This window comes from Andrena cerasifolii, chromosome 3, assembly GCF_050908995.1.
Source record: "Andrena cerasifolii isolate SP2316 chromosome 3, iyAndCera1_principal, whole genome shotgun sequence".
Taxonomy (NCBI): Eukaryota; Metazoa; Arthropoda; class Insecta; order Hymenoptera; family Andrenidae; genus Andrena; species Andrena cerasifolii.
The window spans coordinates 6,023,715-6,050,308 of NC_135120.1; the positions used below are offsets into that span (position 1 = coordinate 6,023,715).

The 26,594-nt window shown below is 40.7% G+C and overlaps 1 protein-coding gene across 1 annotated transcript in view; it reads left to right on the forward strand.

Annotated features, from left to right (window-relative positions):
• Positions 1 to 26,594, forward strand: part of LOC143366966 (uncharacterized) — a 520,650-nt gene that overhangs the window by 287,919 nt on the left and 206,137 nt on the right. Inside the window, exons 7-14 of the mRNA XM_076808473.1 lie at positions 2,252 to 2,509; positions 3,651 to 3,893; positions 7,737 to 12,716; positions 14,869 to 14,979; positions 15,050 to 15,163; positions 20,382 to 20,487; positions 22,631 to 22,820; positions 25,553 to 25,742. Of these exons, the coding sequence (XP_076664588.1) occupies positions 2,252 to 2,509; positions 3,651 to 3,893; positions 7,737 to 12,716; positions 14,869 to 14,979; positions 15,050 to 15,163; positions 20,382 to 20,487; positions 22,631 to 22,820; positions 25,553 to 25,742 (6,192 nt within the window). The remainder of the gene's footprint in view (positions 1 to 2,251; positions 2,510 to 3,650; positions 3,894 to 7,736; positions 12,717 to 14,868; positions 14,980 to 15,049; positions 15,164 to 20,381; positions 20,488 to 22,630; positions 22,821 to 25,552; positions 25,743 to 26,594) is intronic.

A 26,594-nucleotide genomic window follows, 5' to 3' on the forward strand; every position in this document is an offset into this window, starting at 1 on the left:
GACAATTTTTAGTTGAAAAATCGACTAAAACGAGGCTACGATTCAACATTGGCTGAAGGAAGTGGGTATTGTATTTTTCAGTGATTCAGCCAGTGAAAATGTTTTTAAAGCGTTTTCGATTTTGACGACAGAAGAATTAGGTGGAATTATCGAGGATTCGATTTAAACAGAGTGTACCTAATCTATTCTGTGCGATTGGATGTAGGTACCTAGGTTTATCCATTTCACCGCATAGTTTGACTAAAATTGAGTTGAATCAGTAAGCACTTGGATAATTGAAAGCACACTTGACGTGTTCTCAAACAATCAAACATCTATCTAAATGCATATCTGTAATTATTCTACGTTTGTAGTTCGTTACTCTAGTCTTTCTTTAATCGTTACAAATTCTACGAACTCCATTCAAAAAATAAAACTTCGAAAATGAAATACTGCATGTCAGTATTATTATTTCTGTTCTTTTAAATCTGGCTGAAGATCTCTATTTTTACTTGATTTACAATTTTATTCATTAATTACACTCTTAACCAAATCAGTGCACATTATAATCCATTCCTCGTAGTCAGCTTCTATTGATAACTTTATCTTCCACTTTATCTTCCTGTTCTCTAATTTTGCTCACAACCTTTATTTATATTATTACCTTTCTGCCATCCTCATCCAATATTGTACTTATAAATCTATTCTTTACATGGTACAGAACTTCCTTTTCCTAAATTCTCATGGCCCTTGTTCCCCGTACATAGTCTACTTCTTTTATTTTGTTCTCTTCTCCTATATGCTTGTTGTTTTCTTCAATAATTATAAAATTTTGTCGTTTCTACGCGTTTTCACATTTCCTTTTTCCTGAAATTGAGGAGCCCAGTGGAAAGCAGGAGCATTTTACCGTTTCATGATTTTAGAGAAAAGCAAGTTGAAGGGAAAATTATTTTCATAGAAGATGCGGTACGAGATTTTAATTATTTTAAACGGTGCTTCAAATAGAAAATTATTTTAATTATTTTAAACGGTACTTCAATTGGTAAATGACAATTATTACTAAATTTTAGCTGAAAAATTAATTAAATTTTTGTTTTACTTCGCCGCATAATATTGTTTACCACTAGTTCTTAGTATTTTTCTTTCGCTATCTTTCTATTTAATCTTATTACGAAAATTTTTTTTACCACTTACATCTGTGTTTGCCTCGTATATGTAAATGATTAATTTCTCTACGTATGTGTTATATCCATCGTGAAAACAATGCACGTGTTCCAAAGTAGCCGAGTGGCATGGACCCCTCTTCCACTATGAATCGGTGGAATGTACTTACATGCTGTTATAATAGGAGGTAGTGGAATTACACTACATTGCGGGAACGAATTAATGGTACAGAGAAACGGAAATTTATGCACACGTGGTATGTGGCTGTTTTCCACTGAGCCCCTCAATTATTAAGTACTTTATTGTTCCATGAGCTAAAATGTAACTATTAACCCTGTTAAAAGTAAGTATGATTTACAGTTTCCGAGCTTCTCAAATCAACAACAGACCGTGCCGCTGCTACACATATTAAGGCTTCCCCAAACCAACGCGAATATCTGCTCCGCGCCGCGGGTCAGATAAGGCAGCAGTTTTTTACACGTGGCAGCTTATGGGCAGTGTTATCTGATCCGAGACAGTTCCGCTCCGCGCCGCGAAATTCGCGTTGGTTTGGGGGAGCCTTTACAGTATTTCCTCGTTAGCGGCTCGCTGGTCGGGACCGGCGTTGAGCCCATATCGTGAAGGGAGCCCTAATTCCGAGTGTTCGCTTCTCGCTTCTTTCTGGCCGGAGGGGGGAGCGAGATGGAACACTGCGTGCGCGGCGAGCGTGCGCGATGGTCGCAAGCGCTTAAGGCTGGAACAGACTATTTAATAAAATATATGGAGTCTATTTGTGCAAAAAACATAATAATTGACAGTTTTTAAAGTTATCCCACTATCAATGCCAAGCCGTGAATAAATAATTTTGAGCACCATACAATTGTATTATTCACGACTGGAAGAAAAGAAAATACAACGATTAAAGTATGATCAAATATTGAACTCTACATTTCCATTCACCTACATATGTACGTGGTACATGTACCGAAACATTCTAGCAATAATGTGGGTATCTAAAATTCAGTGCTATATTTTAAACACAACGATCGTCGAGTCGAGGCACTCGCTTTTTTTCATTTAATCTCGAAAGCAGTTTGCAAAATTACGTTCGTTGTTCTCATGTCTTCAGACATTAACGAGTGCCTCCTGAATAACGGGCACGGCCCGTGCCAAGGCGCTTGTATCAATCTCGAAGGGGGCTACGAGTGTAGCTGCTCCGACATTCCCGGTCACAAATTGGCTTTGGATAATCACACCTGCGAGGATATCGATGAGTGCGCTATACACAACGGGGGATGCTCTCATGTCTGTTTAAACACACCTGGAAGCGCCTTCTGCCTTTGTCCTGATGGCTTTTATTTGACGAACGATTGGAAAACATGCCAAGGTAATGTACCGAACATGATTCAATTCCTGTAAATATGTATTACATTTTCTGTTGCTTTTTTTTTGGAATTAGTGAGCAGTTAACAAGAGGAGTACTTTGTAATAAGTTTATATATTGTTTACCCTTGAAAGAGAAAATAGCTGTGTTATTGTTGTATACAATTTTTAGAAAATATAAACTATTATAGGTTTTATATACTAGAATTAATATGTAAAAATCATTTAATTATTCAATTAAAATTGTTAACATTTTTACTTGCAATCGCCTCGGACACAAGCATATTTTAGTAGGTAACAGTTTACTGTAAAACTAATCTTCATGAGTTTATATTTTCAGAAGAAAAATACTAAATAAAATAAAGATTTACAATTTATATTTTGTACGGATTTTAGTTATTTTAGTTTTTTTTCATTTGGTTTTGTATGCAGTGTATTTTATTCTGTTATATTTTTGTAGATCCATAAATATTAAATAATCTAAAAAATTGTACGGATTTTTCTTCATTTTTTTTTTATTTATTTGGTTTTGTATAGATAGATTATATTTTATTTTGTTATATTTTTGTGATTCCATAAATACTAAAAAACTGAAAAATTGTAAAATATGTACAAATATTTCGTTTCTAATTTAATTATATTTTTTGTGAAAATTCGATAACCGGTTTAACTGGTTTTTTCAAAAGTCGGTTTTTGTATAAATCCTACTATTGGGAGATGAGAAGAAGACCGACTACCCACAAGCTGAAATGTCACAGGGGCAAGGGGAATCGTCCAGTCGCGTCAACCTATCCCCTCCAACACAGTTCGTCCCGTGACGAACAACACGAACGAAACGAATCGCGACAATCCGCGGATATGGACAGCCGCTCAGAAGCGAAAAGTAGGACTTCTTGGAGGGGATAGGGTGGAGCGAGCGAGCGATTCCCCTTGCCCCTATGCCATTTCAGCTTGTGGGTAGTCGGTCTTCTTCTCATCTCCCAATAGTAGTTAATGATAAAATTATGGGTATTATTAGCTTTGTGTACTGAGAATGAAAATTTCGTACGTAGGTATTGCCTTAATAGTATTAGAGAAAGAACAGAGTTTAATTTATTAAACAATATATTTGTACAAGTAGATATTATGAATTATTGTGTTATTAGATGTGGACGAGTGCGATAACGTGTCGGTGGTTTGCGCGAACGGTACCGTTTGCGAAAACACCATTGGATCGTACAAATGCGTTAGTAAGCCACAGAAAATGACGAAAGTCCTCCAGGATGAGGACTACGATGCCGAAGATGAAAACGACGATTACGAATACGGCGAAGAAGGTGTCACAGAAACTTCAGGAATCGGGAAGTGCGAGGAGGGCTTCAAGAAAAACAAAAATGGTGAATGTATTGGTTCGTAAACATTGATTAAATCTTCATTCAATATTATTGCATGAATCAGAATCATGAAATGAATTATATGTGCTCCATGTTTAACATTTTCTCTGCAATACTACTATAATATTCTTCTTGAAATATGTGTGTAACACTTAACAAAAGCTATTTAACTCTTTGACTGCTACGTCAGCCATATATAGTGGCATCGTAGAATTTCGTGGTTAAGTATACGGTGTGGGGCAGTCAACCGCCGCCTCCACTATCTTCGAAACTATGAGCGCGGGACAAAAAATATAACAAAGGTTGCACAGATGCATTTGTCATACGATGGCAACTTTTTTTTGTAGAAGTGCTTTGGCACGGCCGTCTGTAGTACAGGCCGGACACTACGATGTTGCAACACCGCATTTCGAACAACCATCAGTCCGATGACTATGTTCCGACCGGTACCAGAGCCAGCCGTGGCATAACGCGCGAAAGGCTTCAGAAAAATTCAGATAGGACTGATGACAGCGTTGCCAAATTCACTATGTTCCGGCCTGTACTACAGACGGCCGTGGCTTTGGAGATCAGAAGGTTAACTTTGGATTTTTAAGTAAGTGGAATACTATATGAATTTTAATACAACGATCTGTGACATAATGACGCTCAGGCTATGCAACTTTTGTTATACAAATTTTTGTATAGCTGTCCAAGTTTTGAAGATATTGAAAATTATGGTAGTTTCTGCCTCACCCTGTGTACAGAGTTGGGCATTATTCAACTAAATTTTTATTGGACTAATCGTCGAGTAAAAATTTCGAATAAAATGAAGTTATTCGTGAATAACGAATAAATTTTTAGTCGTTATTCGTTATTCGAAGGACCTCCGTGGCAACTAAGCGTCACGAATAAGCAAGCCGCTTCGGCTCGGGTCCCGAGTTATGATACCCCCCTCGGCCCATCCGGAGGGCGGGGCGGCTTGAGTTTCGACCCACGGTTATTCGTGTGGCTTAATTGCCACGGAAGTTCTTCGAATAACGAATAACCAATAACTACATTTTATTCGGGATATTCGAATAAAAATTTAGTCGAATAAAAATTGATTCGATTAATACCAACTCTGCATGTATACAATATGGCTACATCCTATATGACTAGCAGGGTACATTTTGGAGTAGACTGTATCGTAGCCTCTGATGAAACATTTGATACAATTTTTGTAGTTTAGGAACAGTTTCATTTACAAACCAATACAGATTTGTTGTCTGCATGTGTTTTTTACGAATATGAATAAATACAAATATAAACTAAATTCTATTTTGATCTATTACCATTGTCTTATTAAAGCTATCCTAAGAGGATTATATTATTGTATTTTTGAACATCAGATATTATGTCGTTTTTATATATTATATCATTATTATATCAGATATACTGTTCTTTGTGCCTATTTCTTGTATTTCTCTATTTGATTAGTCATTTCATTCCAACATTTCTGAAAATAAAAGTATAAATTGAACTACATTTTATCACATACATATATGGTGTCCTACAGCAGGACATTCCACATTAGAGCATACCTGTTTCGCGCAGGCACGACCCTCGGGAGGCGTTGCTACGCCCGACTCCCCACTTAACCGCCTATGTTTTTCTCCGTCGCACGGCCCTCTACTCTCTCTCTATTAACTTTTTAAACGAGAGGTATCAGGTAGGGGAGCACCTTAACCCCCTGGTCAGACTTATAGGAACTTTAGATATTAACAAGATACCTTATAGGGTTAAAATCCCTTTCCCACTTTCCTTCGTTGGTGGAGCCCTGAGGTACTGAGTGCTGTCGAGGGGCCGCACCGCCAGGCGTCCTTACGTGACTTGGACTTCCCACGCGTTGGGTGTTTCTCAGGGGATACTACTAGGGCGTGGTATCCAATTCCTGCTCATGGCCTGCGCCTCGGGCGCTTTTGTCAATGTTTGTCACCGGCCGCTCTTGCGGGCCGGGCTGATTCAAGAGGGAGTTTTTTGAAACTTTTCCCCAAAGAAATTACTTAGACACAAGAATGTCAACACATGCAGGTAACACCTCTACTATCTCCCATCACAGGTGGTAAAGGGGCAAAACTCCTAGGGACATCTAAACCCCAATGGAACACTTAACAAAAAGAAACTACTCTCTCTCTGTTAACTTTTCGTGCGGGACGTTGTTTACGTTGACAAAGGTCAGGTCCCGTGTTTGGGACTTGGAAACCACCACGACCAATCGCGTGCGGTTCAAACCGTGGATAGTAGTGGGAGCTGCGCAGATCGGTCGCAAATGGGTTGGGGCGTCGGTATGCTCTTATATGGAATGTAGTGTAGTTTAATTACATACTCTTGAAATCATTTGAGGTAGAAATTTGAAATAGTCATTGATCTCAATTCAAATGATTTAGGGGAAAAAAGATTGGTACTTTATCCTCGCCAATTTTCGCCAATTCTCGATAATTTTCGAAGACTTAATGCCAGATTTTACAAAAACGGATGTATCGATATGTGTCCCAAAATGTATAAACAGTGTGTAAACAGATTAACATTGCATTGGAAGTAAATAATAATTAATATGACAAACTACAGTAGTGCTACATTATTCGCACGACCATTCGGAACCGCTCGCATGCGATTTTCGGTGCATGGTCACAATTTTTATCGCGGGCTCGAGCCTTTTGAAATGACTTCAAAAAGGAGGAGGTTCTACGTTTTTATTTAACGCGGGGAAATCTTCCAAAGACATTATGGGATTTTTACCCACTAAAACCCCGCGGCCACCATCGCGCGGTGGGAAACACCTAGAACTCCAGGGGAACACGTCGCGATGCCCGCCTCCTCCAAAATTTTAACCTTGACGGGAATGGAACCCAGGCCTCCCACTTATGCAGCAACCGTTATTCGCAACTACTCAAGACACTTCTTTTGCGGGCTTGGGCCTGACGATGACAGTAAACAAGGTACGCCGAGAGTGAGTCAGATAGAACTCGAGGTAGGGATAAGGGATGTCGATCACGTGTTTTCTGAAGAATAGACTCCGTGTAGACTTCTGAAGCACTACTCTAGTTCATTCGACGGGTTTACTAATGATTTACTAATAATTATTTTTAAAAAAATCAAAAGTCAGAATAATGCGTTGTCTCATATGTGACACTGATACTACATGTACCCTGCAATCAAGATGTTAAAATGCTGATGTTTAGTGAATCACCGTTTGCATTAATTGCTTCACTGTCCGGGTCACGCTCAACACCCCTCGTACGCTCAAATGGCTATTTGTGGTACCTACAGTTGATAGGTAATTTAATCACTATCACTAGTAATATGATAAGTCTTCAACAATTCATTTATAATAGGTCCTTACGTGTATGTACGTTTTTGTTTGTCACTTTGATGTCTTCAATTTAATACTACCCATACAGCACGCAACATTGCAAAAACATGCAATGTTGCAGTGAAAATATTTCTGCAATATTATAGAAATATTACCATGCAATATTGCATTGACAATATTTTGGAAACATTGCAGCAATATTATGAAGCAACTATAACATCACGTCGATTCTACAGTACCTATTTCCATTATACTTTCATTTCTTAATTTCATATTTGTTAGTCAACCTATATTTTGAAATACAATGATTTTTCACTGAGAAAAGAAGCATAATTAAACATGTCTATATTTTGGAGCGGGATGTGTGAGCGTCTCGCTATCGTAACGCCTAGATAGTGAAGCAGTTAAACAGTAACATAAATGCGCAGATTCGAATAATTGTGATATTCAGAGCAGGAGCTGCTCTATAGAAATGCTGTAACCGAATTCGTCAATCTCGATATCGATCATCGCGTTATTCACAGACATCAACGAGTGCATTGAAGGAGACGGAGGCGAGGCTCATGGCTGCCAGCACGACTGTATTAATGAGCTTGGCGGTTATTACTGCGTCTGTCATTTCGGATATGAGCTCCACGAAGACGGCGTGTCCTGCAACGACGTTGACGAGTGCAAGAGAATGCCACCGCCTTGCTCGCACGGCTGCAACAACACTGAAGGCTCCTACAACTGCACCTGTCCCGCGGGATTCAGTCTGAACGCGGACAACGTCACCTGCTTTCAAACGAAAACATGCGAGACACTGGTAACACCCTGCTCCCACGAGTGTCAGGAATCAAACCAAGGGCCCATCTGCATTTGTCCTCATGGACACAAACTCCTGGAGGACGGTGCCAACTGTTCAGATATTGATGAATGCGCTCTGGGCCTGTGTTCTCATTTCTGCGTCAATTTAGAAGGCAGCTTCGAGTGCACCTGTCCAGTTGGGCTCGAAACATTAGAACACGACAAGTTCAATTGCACGGATATCGACGAGTGTGTTAAAAGTGTTCACGATTGCGAGCATGTGTGCACGAACATTCATGGAAGTTATATCTGCGCGTGTCGGCCTGGATTTGTCTTGAACGACGACAATAAGACTTGCTCCGACGTGAACGAATGTTTGAGTGGTGGACATAACTGCTCTCACGTATGTTTGAACAGCCCCGGAGGCTACAATTGTTCGTGCCACGAAGGATACGACCTTTCAGACGGCTACATGTGCAAAGATGTTAATGAGTGTCTGACAAATGAACACGGATGCTCTCACGACTGTGTTAACGAAGAGAAAGGGTACAAGTGCACCTGTCCCGTAGGATTTGTGGTGGGAAACGATTCTAAGACCTGCCAGGATGTAAACGAGTGTCTGGAAGGAACACATCAGTGCTCCCACGAATGCATGAACGTGCAAGGATCTTACAAATGCACGTGTTCTGGTGAAATGTTCTTGGCAGAGGATAAGAGACAGTGTGTTGCGATCGACGTGTGCAAATTCGCTAACTGTTCCCATGTTTGCGAGAAAAATCGCGATACGTATAAATGCAGCTGCTTGGAGGGCTACGTCCTGCAGGGCGATGGGAGAACATGCAAGGACTTCGACGAGTGTGTTGAAGACGAGCACGACTGCTCCCACGATTGTATGAATACACTAGGAAGTTACAAGTGTGTCTGCCCAGAGGGTGTGAAGCTCCTGCAAGACGGATTGACATGCGAGGATGCCTTGTGCCCAGAAGGATTTCGACAGGATGACAAAGGCCAGTGCCAGGATATTGACGAGTGCCAGTTAGGAGACTACGAGTGTTCACACTTTTGCCACAACGAAAACGGATCCTATCATTGTTCCTGCCCAGCAGGTTGGACCTTAACTGACGACAGTGTCACGTGTACCATCGGTGATCCTTGTGTGAACGCATCTTGCTCTCATTTCTGCGTAGTTGAAGGTTCAGAGTACAAGTGTCAGTGTCCTCTGGGTTACAGAATTGGAAAGGACGATTCGACTTGCGAGGACGTCGACGAGTGTCAAGAAAATTTGAGCAACTGTAGCTTCACTTGCGTTAATGATGAAGGGTCTTATACCTGTGGCTGTCCAGTAGGATTCATGCTGACGGAGGACAATGGAACTTGCATCGACGTCGATGAATGCGCGGAAGAAAGTCACGACTGTCTTCACGGCTGTGTAAACCTCGAAGGGACTTACGACTGTTCGTGTCCCGCGGGGCACGTATTCTCCAAGGAGGAACGCATGTGTACGGACATCGACGAGTGCCAGGATCATCAGCGCAGGCACAATTGTTCTCACGAATGCGTGAACACTGTGGGGGCGTACAATTGCACTTGTCCTCCAGGATGGAAGCTCGGCGAGGATTCAAGGAGCTGTTTAATAGCTGGCGATCATAATTGTTCCCACACGTACGAGCAGAATGAAGGCGAGACACGATGCGGGTGTCCCGAAGGATTCGAGCTGGAGGACGACGAGAGGACTTGCCAAGACGTGAATGAATGTGTCGAGGATCTTCATTCGTGTACCCACACTTGCGTAAACACTGACGGTTCTTACCTTTGTGAATGCCCTTTGGGTTTTCGGTTAATTGAAGATCACAGGTCCTGCGAGGACATCGATGAGTGTACGCTGAACAACGGTGAATGCTCTGGTAGTTGCGTGAACACCAAAGGCAGCTTCTTTTGTGCATGTCCAGAGGAGTACGAGTTAGCTGAAGACAAGAAAACGTGTCAGGTTATCGACGACTGCGTTAAACGCCTTCACGGATGCCCCCGTCAGTGTGAAAACTTGGATGCTGGTTACAACTGTTCTTGTCCCGAGTATCCAGTCGTTGGAGAGGATAATAAGATCTGCGATGATAACGACACTTGCGCGAGATCACACAACTGCAGCCACAAGTGCGTGAATACATCTGAAGGCTACAGATGCGAGTGTCCTGACGGCATGGAATTAAGCTCCGACGATCAGACGTGCAGGGAAATCGATTTTTGCGCCGTTCAGCACGGCTGCTCGCACGAATGTGTCAGCGGGCAGGACGGTTTTCGGTGCCTTTGCCCGACAGGGTACATTTTGTCCAAGGACAACAAAACTTGCCACGATAGAGACGAGTGCGAAGAGGAGGGCAACGAGGTAAACAACAGCTGCTCTCATTCCTGTGTCAACACGGAGGGTAGCTTCGAGTGTCAGTGCCCGAACGGCTATCGACTAGGGGATAATCGACGGATTTGCGAGGACATAAACGAGTGCATCGAGGAGAACGGTGGTTGCTCGCATCTATGCGCAAACACCGAGGGCGGCGTCGAGTGCGCCTGTCCCGATAATTACAAGCTACTGGAGGACGACGGGAAAACTTGCGTGGAAATCGACGAATGTTTGATCGACAACGGTGGCTGTTCTCATCTGTGCCACTATGAGAATGGCACAGTATCCTGCTTCTGCCCGCCAGGGATGATCCCTGAGGGGGATAACGCCACGTGCGTAGAAGAAAACAAGTGTTACGTGGAGAACGGTGGCTGTTCCCATTTCTGCAACCAGGACGATGGGAAAGTGTTTTGTACCTGTCCAACAGAAATGATCCTCTCTGAAAATGGCACTGTCTGTGTGGCACGTAACAAGTGCCTGCTGGACAATGGTGGCTGTTCCCACGATTGTCATTACGAAGATGACGAAGTTTCCTGTTCTTGTCCAGTTGAGATGATCCTGGCGGATGATAAGCTTCTTTGTATCTACGAGAACAAATGCCTCCTCAATAATGGCGGCTGCTCGGATATCTGCGCCTTTAACGAGGGGTCTGTAAACTGCGAGTGTCCATCAGGATTCCGATTGTCAGTGCAGGACAACGCTACGTGCATCGATGTTAATGAATGTTTGGAACTCAAGGACAATTGTACGCACAAATGTGTAAACACCCCAGGTGGTTTCGAGTGCAGCTGCAACGAGGGTTTCAAGGTGAACTCCGTTGAACTTGCGTTTTGCGACGATCTGGACGAATGCGAGGATGGTAAGACAGGCTGTTCTCACACATGTGTAAATCTCGTTGGATCGTTTCGTTGCTCCTGTCCGTCAGGTTACATCCTCGAGAATGATAACAAGACTTGCAGGTTGATCGACGTTTGCAAACAGAATAATGGGAACTGCTCTCATCACTGCCACCACGATGAAGGCACTGAGAAGACTCACTGCTCTTGTCCGTTAGGGTACAGACTGAAACAGGATCAGAGGACCTGCGAAGACATCGATGAATGCGAGGAACTCGAGAACGACGTGGACCTAGGCTGTTCGCACATCTGCGTCAACACCAAAGGAGGGCATTACTGCGAGTGTCCTCCAGGCTACATTCTACTACCTGGAGATATGAAGAACTGCATCGATGTAAATGAATGTTTAAACAGTGAACACAACTGCAGCCACGATTGCCAGAACCTCCTGGGGAGTTACATGTGCACCTGTTACAAAGGACACTATCTACACTCCGACAAGTCCACCTGTCTGGACATCGATGAATGTCTCGAGAGAAATGGCGGCTGCTCTCACCTGTGCACGAACACTATCGGTGGCCACTTTTGTGCCTGCCCCTCGGGGTACGAGCTCTCGCAGGACGAGAGAACCTGCATCGACGTGAACGAGTGCAAGACAGGCGTGTCCGAATGCGAACATGACTGCATCAACACTCTAGGCTCTTGGAGGTGCGCCTGCCCTGATGGCCACATCTTGGCGAACGACTCCCGCAGCTGTGTGGACGTCGACGAGTGCAAGCTAAATAATGGCGGCTGCTCGCACGCCTGTTTCAATGTCGTCGGAGGCGTCAGGTGCAGCTGCCCCGTGGGATTGCGTTTAGACGAGGCTGGGAGGGCGTGCAGTGACATAGACGAGTGTTTAACGGAGAATGGTGGCTGCTCGGATATCTGCGTCAATTTAGAAGGTAGTTTCGTCTGTCGCTGTTCGAGTGGATTCCATCTGGAGAGCGACTCTAAGACCTGCCTTGACGTGAACGAGTGCGATATGGAGAACGGCGGCTGCTCTGACGTCTGTGTCAACGTCCAGGGTAGTTATCGTTGCGAGTGTCCGACGGGTTATCGTTTGAACGACGATCAGAAGTTCTGTTTGGATGTGAACGAGTGCGAGAACAATAACGGCGGCTGCTCTCACGTGTGCATCAACGAGCACGGCTCTTATCGGTGCGATTGTCCCGCGGAATACGAGTTAAGGAGTAAGTCGTGCCACCTTGTTGATCCTTGTGCGCGCAACAATGGTGGCTGCGAGCATATCTGCAGCGTTGAAAACGGCCGGGTTGTCTGTGCTTGCAAAGAAGGCTTCCGATATGATGAGACTGATCATTCAAAGTGCGGGGATATTGATGAGTGTGTTGATCAACATGACTGCGATCAGCTCTGCCTGAATACTGCTGGATCCTTTGAGTGCAGGTGCAAGGAGGGCTTTGAGATGCAGAATTCTACGTGCATTGGTGAGTACATTTCTTTTTTTTTTGGTAGTAATTAAGGAAAAGTTCGGAGTGTACTAAGTTATTTAGTATGCAAGGGGATATACGTAATGAGGAGTGGCTTCCTACTGTAATGTTTGGATGTCCGACTACTTCGAATGGGCATTCAAATCTTTGGCTTGAAGATTTTGAAATAATTTGATTATTTGAAAATTTGAATCTCTTTGAATATTATTCGTCACCAGAGTATCTTGGAGTCTAGAGTCTAGAACATTTAGAAAGTTTTTTTTTTAGAAGAGCTGAAGTGTCTAATGATTTCACAAATCTTAAAAATGAATATATTAATTATTGACTAAATTTATTTTCCATCTATACCTCTGTATAAAATACAGGATGATCTTGAAATGAAAATTGGAGGATACTCCAATCTGTAAGGTACAACAGAAGCAAAATCACCATGGGAATTCTATATAAAGGATTATTCCATTCAGATTTTGAGCATCCTTCCATTCCTGTTCATAACTGCCGTTTCTAACAGTAGTTGGGTTATTTTCCACATGGGCATAATTAAGTTGTGTACCATGCTGAGAATTTAGTGAAAGCCAACATGTATCAACCAGCCAACCCACTCGTCAACAATACATGCGGTCTGTACCTACACCGTATGACAGGCTTTTTCCAAACTCTTTCCTTTCAATTCTGACTGACTCCTCGCATAGAAACATTTTACAATTCACCAATTATCATCTAATCGCTACAGAACTTTACCTTGGACAACAGTTCATTGGTGTCAGCGGGATTAGCTTTTGTTTTTCTCTATGCGGCATTCTTGCTTCTTCTTGTCCCGATTTTCAATTATTTACGCGCGTTACTAATAAGAGAGAAATACAGTATTTCCTCGTTACAGGCTCGGTTTGGTGTACACGATACGGACTTTTCGCTATCCCCACCACTTCTGTCTCACTCTTGTCCGGCGAAGGCGAGAGCGAGATGGAACGAGAGCGAGCGAGAGGCACTGAAAACGAGAGAGGACGGTGCGAGACCGACGACGCGTTGATGTTTTGTCTCGCTCCGTCTTTCGTACGCCTGACATTCTGTCCTTTGCGCTTGCGACCATCGCGCACGCTCGCCGCGCACACAGTGTCCCATCTCGCTCCTACCTTCGGCCAGAAAGAAGTGAGAAACGAACACTCGGAATTAGGGCTCTGTTCACGATACGGGCTCAACGCCGGTCCCGACCAGCGAGCCGCTAACGAGGAAACACTGTAGTGTGCTCTGCACTCGTATAATTACACAATTTCCAACAATATCTCGTATACTATAATTGATCTAGAGAAAAGACCAAGCATAAGTAGATCAACTATTCTTCGGTTCTCCATTTATTTACACAGTTCTTTAAACCATCTGGCAAGACATTATGTGGTCCCCTGGTAAGATTCTGCCACACAGGCCAATCAAGTCACTATCACTCAAGTCAACTACTATTGTGTTTCTGTAAATCAGGCGGGAAGATTTGGCGGGAAGATCCTCTTGGGAGATCTAGCGCTAAGATCTATAGCGAAGGTCCCGAGAGATCTAGCGCTAGGATCTATCAGGTGAACCTAACGAGGAGTTATGTCTTGGTCCTTTGCCGCAGGTTTGGGACGACCCTTGTCTACTAGGCAACAACCTGGCGCATAGCGTAACACCGTCTTCTTTCCATCAGGCCACAGTACTATTGCGAGATGAGAAGAAGACCGACTACCCACAAGCTGAATTGTCACAGGGGCAAGGGGAATCGCCCGCTCGCTGCACCCTATCTCCTCCAAGAAGTCCTACTTTTCGGTTCTTAGCGGTTGTCCATATCCGTGGATTGTTGTGATTTGTTTCGTTCGCGTTCTGCGTTACGCGGCGGACTTTGTTGCAAGGAATTGGGTGGAGCCAGCGGGCGATTCCCCTTACCCCTGTGACATTTCAGCATGTGGGTAGTCGGTCTTCTTCTCATCTCGCAATGGTACCTAAGCTATCCTCACTCTGAACCTTAGTACCAGAGATACGAGTAGTGTTAAGATATCCAGCTCCTGGATCTAATCCGAGTTCTCGAGGAAGCATTTTGTAGTGGCATTGCACTACTCCCTTGAAAGTAAATGGGGATCCAGTGCAATGGGGGTGTTATCAATTAATTAATTACTTTCAGATGTCGACGAGTGCGCGAGTGAGCCCTGCAAGAACAAATGCGTCAATACTTACGGCAGCTATCGCTGCGAGTGCGACACGGGTTATCGATTGGATGGCGACACTTGTGTAGGTTCGTGCAAAATATTCTCTCGAACGGTAGATCAACTACGTTTCCATTAAGTCTAGCTTGCGTTGATCAGATATCGACGAGTGCGTCGAAAATGCGGCTTGCAAAGAGGGATGCGTCAACACGCCTGGCTCTTATCGATGCAGTTGCTCGCCGGGATTTAGATCGCACGGGGATAGTTGCATAGGCGAGTATATCGACGAGTTTATAAGTGTTGTCAGACGTATGATTGCGTAACGTGACTTTGATCGAATTGAAGGGATTGGGAACTTTAACAGATCACTTTCTAATAGTTACCAGGGAAAACTATTTGGTTGTAGCATATCAAAAGTACGCGTTTCACTTAATGCTTTCACTTTTTTCCTTTACAATTCTTCTGTCGTTTTTTCATTTTTCATAAGTGTGTGCCGCATATACGGACTTACAGCTTTATTTGTGTAAATTGAAAATGATAATTAATCTAAAACTATTAGTGACACTTTTACCTTCTTAATATCTGTCACTCTCAATTTTTGTATGTGTGTTTCTAAGTTTGCCTATTTCTAATACGAAAAATCAAATTGCACGTACAGGGTATTTCAAAAAAGGGATTAGGTAATTTAGGCCTCGTGATTTACATTTAAACGAACAAAAGAGTTTTAATAAATATGTGTCTGAATATAGTAATATTTTTTGTATACCATATCGAGACGTAGAAGATATGTTGGCTCTATAGCAGATGTTCTATGTGATTCCTTCTCATTTCAAAGCTTTCATCTTTTCACTATAAATAAATGTAGATGCAGATATAAATGGTATTTGTAAATGTCTTAAAAAGACATTTTGGTATCGTATTATAAAAATAATCTGTTACAGCTAGGTTTATAAAAATACTAATAGTACCCCGAGCGCGATGAGTTCTTTATTAACGCGTATACCTCAATAAGAATTCGATTTCGGACATATGTTTATTAAAACTTGTCAGTTTGCTCAGATGAGCACTACGAGCTCTTAAAATGTATAACCCTGCCTATGGAACGCCCTGTATAATCTGAATGAGTGAATGAGATAATGGGATAGATTTCATAGGTATTGTAATCTGCTTTAATTCGAAATGTCACCCATTTCTTTCGTTTTTGTGATTTGTATTATTGAAATACCATCTGGAGACAAATGATTAATTAACATAATATTGTATGCCTGTCGTGTTATATTGCCATCGCGTTAGTACTTCACTTTTAATCTTCTTGTAAGATTATACATACATGTACATTGTAAATATTAGAACATAATTTTAGAGCAGGCACATTTTAAGCCGCGTCCAGACCTGAATGCGTATACGCTGAGCAGGCTGAGCGCGCACGAATGACGCATGCGGAGGGGTCGAAACTGTCGAAAGTGCCATTGTGTCTATCTTCACCAACTACTGTGCTTAGCTTAGCCCACTCCGCAGTCATAAGAGGGACATCCAGACGCTGATACATGTTGCAGTGATACACTGATCATGATGCAGGTTTCATGACTCATGCATCTTGCTCACGCGCCTAGCTAATGAGCAAGATGCCAGTTCCGCTTCTGATGCTGAAACACGTGAAACCGATCTACAGACGTAGCAACATGTATAATGAAATCTGCATCATGATGCATGTATCAACGTTTCACTGCAACATGCATCAGCGTCTGGAGGACCCTAAAGATGGTGTGATTAGCTAAATAAACATACAGCTCAACCCTCCAGCGACGCCAGTCAAAGAGGTGCCACCTGGTACCCCGTGGCGAGGACAACTCCCCGCAGTGCCTCACCGAATTTTATGGGTTTCGACCCTCGAAACGGTTGGAATACCATTAAGAATTCAGAAATGTCCAAGAGTTCCGCATTTCTCATCAGATCAGAAGCATGAGGTCCTGACTACCGTTTCACCCGTCCACATCAGAATATTCGTGCGCGCTCAGCATGCTCAGCGTATACTCATTCAGGTCTGGACCTGGCTTTACATTGGAGCTAAAGCCGGATCCAGACCTGAATGAGGGCGCCTGACCGGCACTGGTATACTCATTCAGGTCTGGTTCCGGCTTTAGCTCCAATGTAAAGCCAGGTCCAGACCTGAATGAGTATACCAGCACCGGTCAGGCTACCGTTTTCAGGGCAAGGGCAGCCGCGATTGCCCAGGGCAAAGGCTGTGGGCAAAGCTCCGGGCAGTGACGTCAGCTATCGTTACAGCGGAGTGGAGAGGAATGGTTGTGGCGGGAGTACAGGCTCGTAGTTGCGTAGGCAGGCACGTTGCGTCCTTGTTCATCCTGGCATCTGTACCGCATTGCCCGGGAGGCGTATCTTGCCAACTGCCAGCAACTGTTTGCCCCGGGCTGTCTGACCAGTTGCCCTGTCGGGCAACTTCTGAACGGCGCTGGAGCATACGTTGAGCAAAGCTGAACGCGCACGAATATTTTGATGTGGACGGGTGAAACGGTAGCCAGGGCCGCATGCTTCTACGTCAGAAAGGGTGAGCGTGAACGCATATGCTAGTGTGGACGTGTCATTTGTGGTGGACCGTTGTCGGTTTTCTTCCACACATCAAAGGAAGTTTGGAGTGCATTGCGCTCAGCGTGGATGATAGAAGCAGATGAGCTACTTTTCTCAAATCCTCGATGTCTCGGATTTTCATGATATTGAAATATGTTGTAGTCCATAAGAAATTAGGGAGGGCTAAGTACTCATTTTTCTAGTTTCGAAATTGTTTAAAAAAATACAAATCTTCGAAGTTCCCTGCTTTCGATGATTTTTATGAAACCCACCTTCAGAAATTAATTTTAATGACCTAAATGATTGAAGGCATGAACTTGCGTCTTTTGTTTTAATCATGAAAGATGGATCTATGTGAATGCATTTAATCCATTGCTAATATTGTCATAAACAGTTAATGAAAATTAACAAAATTACATTCTTAACAATATAATGCATTTGCCATATGATAGACTTTAAAGCTCTATTTTAATGAATAATTTGTCTTTCTTTTCTTCACTACACCCTGAATTGTTCTCAATTCATACAACCTGACCGACTCGCTGTTGTATTAAAAAATCACACGAGATTATTCGCGGGGACCGGCAATACGCTTCGTGGAGGGACGTAGGAAAAAAAGTGTAGTCCGCTCATTGCGCGTGACCCCGTCTGCGTCGTCTTCCCTTCCAATTGGAGACGGATCCCTTATCTCTCGAGTATATAATACACGCGCTCGAATTTCAAAACAAAGGCACGCCTGACGTATTCCGTGCGACAGAAGGTTGGCTTGAAGTCCTAACCTAACCAATTTGCCCTGCATCCGTATCTTCCATTACGATAGTTGATATTGTTTGCTTCGACAGTTTAAAAACATATTGCAAGCTTGTATACGAATCGCCTGTTGCTAGAAAGCGTAATGTTATTGCCAACCTCAGTGAAACGGGAATAGCGTCCCTGAACCGAGTATCTTTCTTGATCACTTTAGGTCCGATCATCTGAATGAGCACTTCAGAATCCTCGCTGGACATTCGTACAAAATTTTTAAACCTTCCCGTGCTAAGTTCCACTTTTAATTCATTCAGAATATTGTGTCCCTCTTCTTTTCTGTGTTTATAAAGTTCCGTTATCTACCATCGTCTCTCTACTCTTTTTTAGTTCGCTTTTTTTTTATTAATTTGTACGTTAAAAGAAACGCTGCGCCCGCAATAAGGAATTGTTTCTTCGATGCCATCTTTACGACTGCGGAGTGGGCTAAGCTAAGCACAGAAGTTGGTGACGAAAGACACATGGCACTTTCGACCCCGCCGCATGCGTCACTCGTGCGCGCTCAGCCAAATCAGCGTATACGCATTCAGGTCTGGATCCGGATTAAGGGGGTGACTACTGTAAAGAATCGGAAAAATCGATTTTTTCTTTTTTATATTTTCTGAAAGACGTACGTTTCAGGAATGCTCTCTCCAAATTTTATGAAGAAATGCTCAAAATTGACGGGGATATAGTATTTTCCGTGAAGCGGTGTCAAGCGCGCGACTGAGCCGCGCGGAACATTGAACGCGTTTTCCTGAGAATGACATTTTTCAACCGCGTTGACAGTCTATAGAGAAAGCTATACGTCCAATTGACATGAGCAAGGGCATTTATTGTACGGAAAACCCGTCGCTATTACGTGACGATTAGTTTTTTTTCAATTAACGACCTGCTTCTATTTTTTTTATCAACATTTGCCCAATTTTGTACCCCGAAAACATGATTTTTTTCAGTGGTCCGCCATTTTGTAATTTTTTGCAATTTTGACTTTTTTTATCGTCATGTAATAGAGGTAGGCTTCTAGTTTCTAAATATTTTTGTCTTTTTGAATTCGGATTAACCATATGGCCTGGGCACTGTCAGCGCGACAAGCATGATTTTGCCGCAGAGCAAATTTTGACGAAGAGTATACAGGAAACGGATTTATGAATTTGATTGAAAAAAAATATTTCTTACCCTTCGATATGTACATATTAACTATACTAAGCTATACATTCATTTACTTGCGTTGCTTGGTTGAAAAAAATTCCCGAAAACACCCTTACTTTTCAGACCATTACAGTGGTCTCCCCACTTAACAGTAGCTTTGCAGGTGTCGGGGAAACATGAAAGGCAAACTCGAGATATTATTGCTATTATTACTGTTCTTATACAGTTAAAAATAATTAGAAACGTCGAAGTCTGAATTAGGAAGCTAATAGAGACATATTACATAACCTTCACGTATTATTTATAAAATTATTTAACCTCTGATAAATTCAGATTATTTCTAATTCGATTCTATTGTATGTTGTATTTTTTAATTAAAGTAGAAAGTTGGTATTTTTCTAATACATAATTTGAGAAGAAATAAAAGAAAAACGGGAGATATGATTGCTGACATACATAGTTATACCATTTTTTAAGTACAGAGTCATCACTTAATCTTGCAACCCGCGCTCGCGCGAACAGGTAAAACGGCAACAGCGCCTCACGGACGCATTCCACTACAACCACGCACTGGCCCGGCGTACCTGTACGCGCGAGCGCGGGTTGCAAGATTAAATGCTGACCCTGTAGTTACGGAATTTCGTGAATGAAAAATAGTATATTAGAATTGAATAATGATCTGGGTATCACAAGTGAAAGTTCTTATACTACGATAATAGTGCACAACTTTCACGAAATATTTAATGTCTGTATTATAAGTGGCTTTTGATATATTTATCACCTAATTTCCATAAGCGGCCAGCTAGTTTGTGTAATTTATTGTTCGAGAAAAACATTCAAGACAGTTAAATAAGAAATCCGTTTAAAAGTCATACATTTTCAAATTCAAACACAAAGTGATTAAATATTTGCATATTTGAAAAGATTGATTTATTTCAAGCGGGGGTAACAATATCCTCTTCCTAATTAGATATAAATGAATGCCAGTGGAACAACGGAAGATGCGAGCAAGATTGTATCAACACAGTGGGATCCTACGTGTGTGCTTGTCGTACTGGCTTCATCTCGAGTCAGAGGTAAGGCAATTAATTAAATGCATTCCTCATGCAATTACATTAAATATAAAAGAAACTCTTAACAAACAAAATTTCATTGTTTAACCTTTAGAGGGCCGGGATGAAATTGTAAATTCTGTTTAAATCTTGTAAATTTTATTTAAATTTTGTAAATTTTGTAAATTTTATTTAAATTTTGTAAATTTTGTAAATTTTATTTAAATTTTGTAAATTTTGTAAATTTTATTTAAATTTTGTAAATTTTGTAAATTTTATTTAAATTTTGTAAATTTTTTAAATTTTATTTAAATTTTGTTAATTTTATTTAAATTTTGTAAATTTTATTCAAATTTTGTAAATTTTATTTAAATTTTGTAAATTTTATTTAAATTTTGTACATTTTATTTAAATTTTGTACATTTTATTTAAATTTTGTAAATTTTATTTAAATTTTGTAAATTTTGTAAATTTTATTTAAATTTTGTACATTTTATTTAAATTTTGTACATTTTATTTAAATTTTGTGCATTTTATTTAAATTTTGTACATTTTATTTAAATACTGTAAATTTTCCAAAAGTATCCAAATTCTTAGGTGGCCACTATAGTGGCCAGCCCGGCCGCGAACGGTGTGGCATATACTGAAATTTTTAAAATTTGAACTTTAATTTTTCTAACGGTTTTCGATATCCCTAATCACGATTCTAAGTCCAGAGTATCGAAATTTTACACAGAAACAGTGTTGCCAACCTAAACAAGCCTAAATGAATAACAGCAGTTGCATTCATATATTATTCTTTCCTTTGGCGTTATCCAGAGGTAACGACGTGGACGTAGAAAGTTTTGTAGCACTTCTTTTGTTTTGGGTTTTTTTATTATTTTTGGATTTGTTTTTTTAGTTTTCTGATTTTACTATTTATTATGCGAGCTGCAATCGTGAAACTCACTAATGCCCATGCATTATATAAAATGAATAATGAATGTGTATCTCTATATTGCGTTTTTTATCTGTTTGTTCATACTTCTTGTCCTTCCAAATGAAAAAAAAATAATGAATTTATATTTCGGAAATTCGAATATACGGTATTGATTGTTTCGTATAGAAATCCTCAAAACAGGGTGTTATGCACAATGCAGTGTCACATGTGGAGCATATATAAAGAGTTCGACGTCTAGTTTGTCGTAATGAACGCAAATTGCATCGTCGGTTTTTATCCAATAATTTTGGAAAATGACGACCTATTAGTCGAGAGGGTTTAAGCCAGGGGTGTCGAACTTCCCCACTCCGAGAGCCGCACGAGTCGGGCCCCCGGTCAGCCGGTTCCCCCACTTATTTTTCTCCAGGCGTTGCGCGGGACCCGGCAGGGAGAGAGTGCGGCACCCGGAGGAGAAATTCATCAGAGTGAAGTAGGTGTGGAGGGGGCCGTTCTCCTACGGCTCTACGGAGCAGGCGAAGAGGGGAAGGAGCCACTGCAGCTCGCGAGCCCCTAGTTCGACACCTCTGGTTTATGCAGATGAGAAGTGGGGTCATTCGGATCAAGATTCAGTAAAGCTCTAAGCACTTGTAAACGAAATGAGGGAAAGGATACACGTTCATTATTCATTTTGTATAATGCAGCTCGCATAATAAATAGTAAAGTCAGAAACCTAAAAAAAAACCCAAAGACCAAAAAAGAGGTACAAAACTTTCTACGTCCACGTCCTTCGCTCTGGGTAACGCCAAAGGAAAGAATAATATATGATTGTAACTGCTGTTATACATTTAGGCTTGTTCAGGTTGGCAACACTGTTTCTGCCAAAAATTTCGATTCTCTGACCTTAGAATCGTGATTAGCGATATCAAAAAAAATTTATTGTTCCGAATTTTAAAATTTTCAATGGCGACTACAGTGGCCAGCCCGGCCCTCTAAAGGTTAAGACACAAGACCTTCCTAACTAATGAAGGCTTGGAAAATTAAATTCAATCATTTAAGCAACATAACTCATGAAATTTACAATCCTGTGTGCATTACGCGAATTAATCTTGCCGGCTGTTCTCCGAGACTGTTAAAGTCATTTGTAATTAATGTTCGCTTATAATGAATTAAACGGCGCTTAGTTAAAACGGTTGAAGACGTTGGCATCGCGGAAGTTTCCTTAAACAAATTCGCCCCTTTATTTGCCAGGAACAGAAGCCAGTGCTGGGATATAAACGAGTGCTTGAACCGTAACGGGGGCTGCAGCGGTGAATGCGTTAACACAGCCGGAAGTTACTACTGTACGTGCAGCGGCGACTTGGTGTTGGCTTTCGACGAGAGAACTTGCGTTTCACCGGAATTGAGATGTCGCGCCATGGAACCACCGTTGCACGCCGAAGTGAGTAACAATTTATTGCGTGAAATACACTTACCTATTTATACAGGGCAACCTAAAAACAAAGGTCGAGGAATTTAACGATACTCGTACGAAATGGGCGGTAAAAAATAGCAGTTAACACCCGCCAGTGTATCAGCCTTGACGAAGGAGCAAGTAATTTAATTTTATTCATGGAATCAATTGTACATAAATTGACGTACATTATGACCCACGGCTTGGGAAACACTATCTTCTTGCCTCGTTGATATCTATCATCCCCAGAGTTCAAATCCTTGGGTTCCATTTTATGGGGATACATGAGTTTGACTTTATCGTTTCTGGTTCATGGTATATGTACTACCTTAGGGTGGCTCTTATTTTCTACTTTTGAATTTTCTCCGCAGCACCCCCCAGAATAGTTTCAAATAATACAAAAAAATCTGTGTAAAGTTTGAGCCCGATCGGATAACGGGGAAAGGTACCCCTGGGCCCTTGAACATTTAAATAATTATTTAACAGCTCACAAAGTTGATTTTATATAATATCCTCCAAGTTATTGATTATATAAAACAAACATGTGAAACGAAAGTTGTAGATCCAGACAAGCGGCATTTTTTATGTTGTATTACTTTTTCTCATGTGACAAACGGTTTTTGAAAAAGTCCAAAAAAATTGAAATTTTTTTTTTTCAAAATTTGAAAGTTCAAATGCTTTACGAACACTTTTTGTTTATGAAGGCAATTAAAAAGTTGTAATTTTTATTTTCGAGGACTATTTTTTTTAAACATTTAAGGGCGGCATATACCGAGACATGCCAAAAAGGATAACATTCTTTTTCCATATTTTCAGTGTTTGATATGTCACGAATGTTTCCTGATAATTTGGGGCCGAAATTCGTAAAAATATCGAAGATACAGAACATAAGAAGTGAGGAATTCAAATGCTTTTTTACTGGAAATCATGTTTTTTAAACATCTTACTCATGATTACTCAAAAACTATTCAACCGATTTACTTCAATTTTTCCATGGCTATATGATACAGTATTAGTCAGTTTTTTGACAGCGTGAATTGGTTATTTGATTCATAGCTTTTTTTTTATTGCCTAAAAAGTGCAAGATTTCATACCCGATTTTTTTTAAATTTTGGAAATTTAATTGTATCTCGAACATTTCTTATTTTCAACCCTAAATGTTAATGCTGTTACGTCTGCGTCACCAATGAGCATACTACATTTCTAATTATATCTTCGCCCATACAGCACACTCCGTTGCAGGATGGTTGCGGTGCAGCATCGGAACGTTCCAGCAACATTGCTGGAAGGTTGCAGGAATCTTCCTACGTCCGCCCCTGTGGAACATTGCACGGCAACGCACATGGAACCTTCATGCAACGGAGTGTACTGTATGGGCGATATTGTTGCGAATTTTGGTCCCTAATTTTCAGAAAACATTCATGACATATCAAACACTAAAAATAAGAAAAAAAATTTATCTTTTTCACACATTTCGGTATATGCCCCCCCCTTAAATGTTTAAAAAATAGTCCTCGAAAATAAAAATTCCATTTTTTTGTTCGTCTTCATAAATAAAAAGTGTTCTAGAAGCATTTAAACTTTCCAAATTTCAGGAAAAAAAGTTTTTTTGTTTTAGTTTTTCGGACTTTTTTCGAAAACCGTATGTCGCACGAGAAAAAGTAATAGAACATAAAAGATGCTCCTTGTCTGGATCTAAAACTTTTGTTTCACATATTTTTTTATGTAATCAATAACTTGGAGGATATTATATAAAATCTACACTGTGAGCTGTTAAATAATTATTTAAATGTTCAAGGGCCCAGGGGCTCCTTTTCCCGTTATCCGATCGGACTTAAACTTTACACAGACATTGGTTATTATTTGCTACTTATCTGGGGGGGGGGGGAGGGAGTTCGAAGAAAATTTTGAAAAAAAAATTCACCAAGAGTAAATAAGAGCCACCCTAATGTACCTACATAAAAGGTTTTCGGCAAGTGTATGTAAAATGATATGATACAGACCGAAAATTGTTCAAAGTGCACGGCAACGAACTTACAATATTGCTGCAATATTATAGGATCGTTGCCACTCCAGTAATGCACAACAATATTGCAGCATCGTTCCTGCAATATTGCAATGCAACCTGCAGCAACACAATATTGCAGCAACGTTCCTGCAATACTGATGCAACGAAGTGTGCTGTATGGCTATTGACATAAATTATGAATACCTATACAAAAGTCTTCTTGTAGAAAATTTAAATCAACACTCAGCTATGTTGACTGAATACTTGCGTGTACCTACCGTGTCTCTAAATTCTTCTACCTTTTTCTTAGACCACCCTTTAAATTAATTTCTCATTTGCGATTTTACAAGTTTTTAAACTCTGATAAAGTTGACGTGTTAATCATCTTAATATGTATTAAATCTCGAACACTACTCCGAGAAGTCAACAGAGAAGAAACAATTTAAATTTACCAAAAAGTACATATTAAATACAATTGATTTTTGGAAAATATACACAAGTCACGTAATATTTTGCTATGAAAGGAAAATGTCCGAGAATCACGTCCTTATGTAATAATACGGAGAAAAACAAGCGAAGAGAGTTCATGCCAAAAAAATTATCTTCAATAATTTTATAACTTGCTGTATGTGTGTGCAGAGGAACGGAAGAAGTATTTAAAGCTATCTGGTCTCGTGGATGCATTGTAGTCTCGAGGTTCTTTTTCTTCTAGATCAGATGTCCTGGTCATTCTTCCGGGGCAGTGGATTATCCCGTTGGGGCCAGATGTCATATACGCTGTCGAAGGGGGTTCAGGTTAGAAGGACCGCACACAAGGCACTGCATGGCTGGAGATCGATGGAACGGGAAAGAACCAACTTGCATTGAAGAATCGATCGTGACCGATTCTCGTTACCATTCCGGTAAGCTTTTTCTCCAATCTTTTCACTGACAGTAATCTCTTAGAATCCCATTAAACGAGTTCTGAACTCCCCTACGAAAATTTAAGTTACAGCAGGAGACATCAAATGTTTCATCTTCATTTCTCAAAGTTGGGGCAATGTCTTTGTCACTTTGGGGAGATTAAAGTTGGAATCGTTTTTTTATGTGAAATTAAGTTATTATAGATTTAATGGCGAGAACAGGTGTGGCGATAGGGTTGAAGAAAAGAAGAATGCTAAGGTGAATGTCCCAAATTCTGCTCATTTAAGAGGCTACTCGTCATAAAGAAGGTGTAAAAATTTTGTTTGTGATGAAAATTTGCAGAGTAATTGATTAATTCTTTAATAATAAATCAACCAATTCAAAAACTATTTAAGAAAGATATTTCAAGATGTTTAACTATTAGTAATTTGTAATTAACTATAATGCTCTAAATGCCTTTTCAGGTTAAAATAAGTTACATCTTTTATGGAGATATGTTATAACACAACAGTAAAGCATAAAATAATGATAAACAAAAAATAAAATACCTTCGAATAGAAATAGAGGTTACAGCATAGATTGAATTGTGAGGTTATGTTACTAAAATTTTAGTGAGTAGAAATGTGGACATGACGGTGATTTACTTGACCCTAAACCTAATCACCTGTTTTCTATTAAAAAAAATTAAAAATAGTAAAAAAATCTACATCCAGAGCACAATGCGGTATCTGTTTCTGTTATTAACTCGGTGGGAGGCGCTACTGGTTAAAATTTACCACAGGGGCGCTAGTTGCGAAAATATGAAGACTGTTTGAGTTTTTGTTACAATTTTTTAAAGAACCTTAATAAAG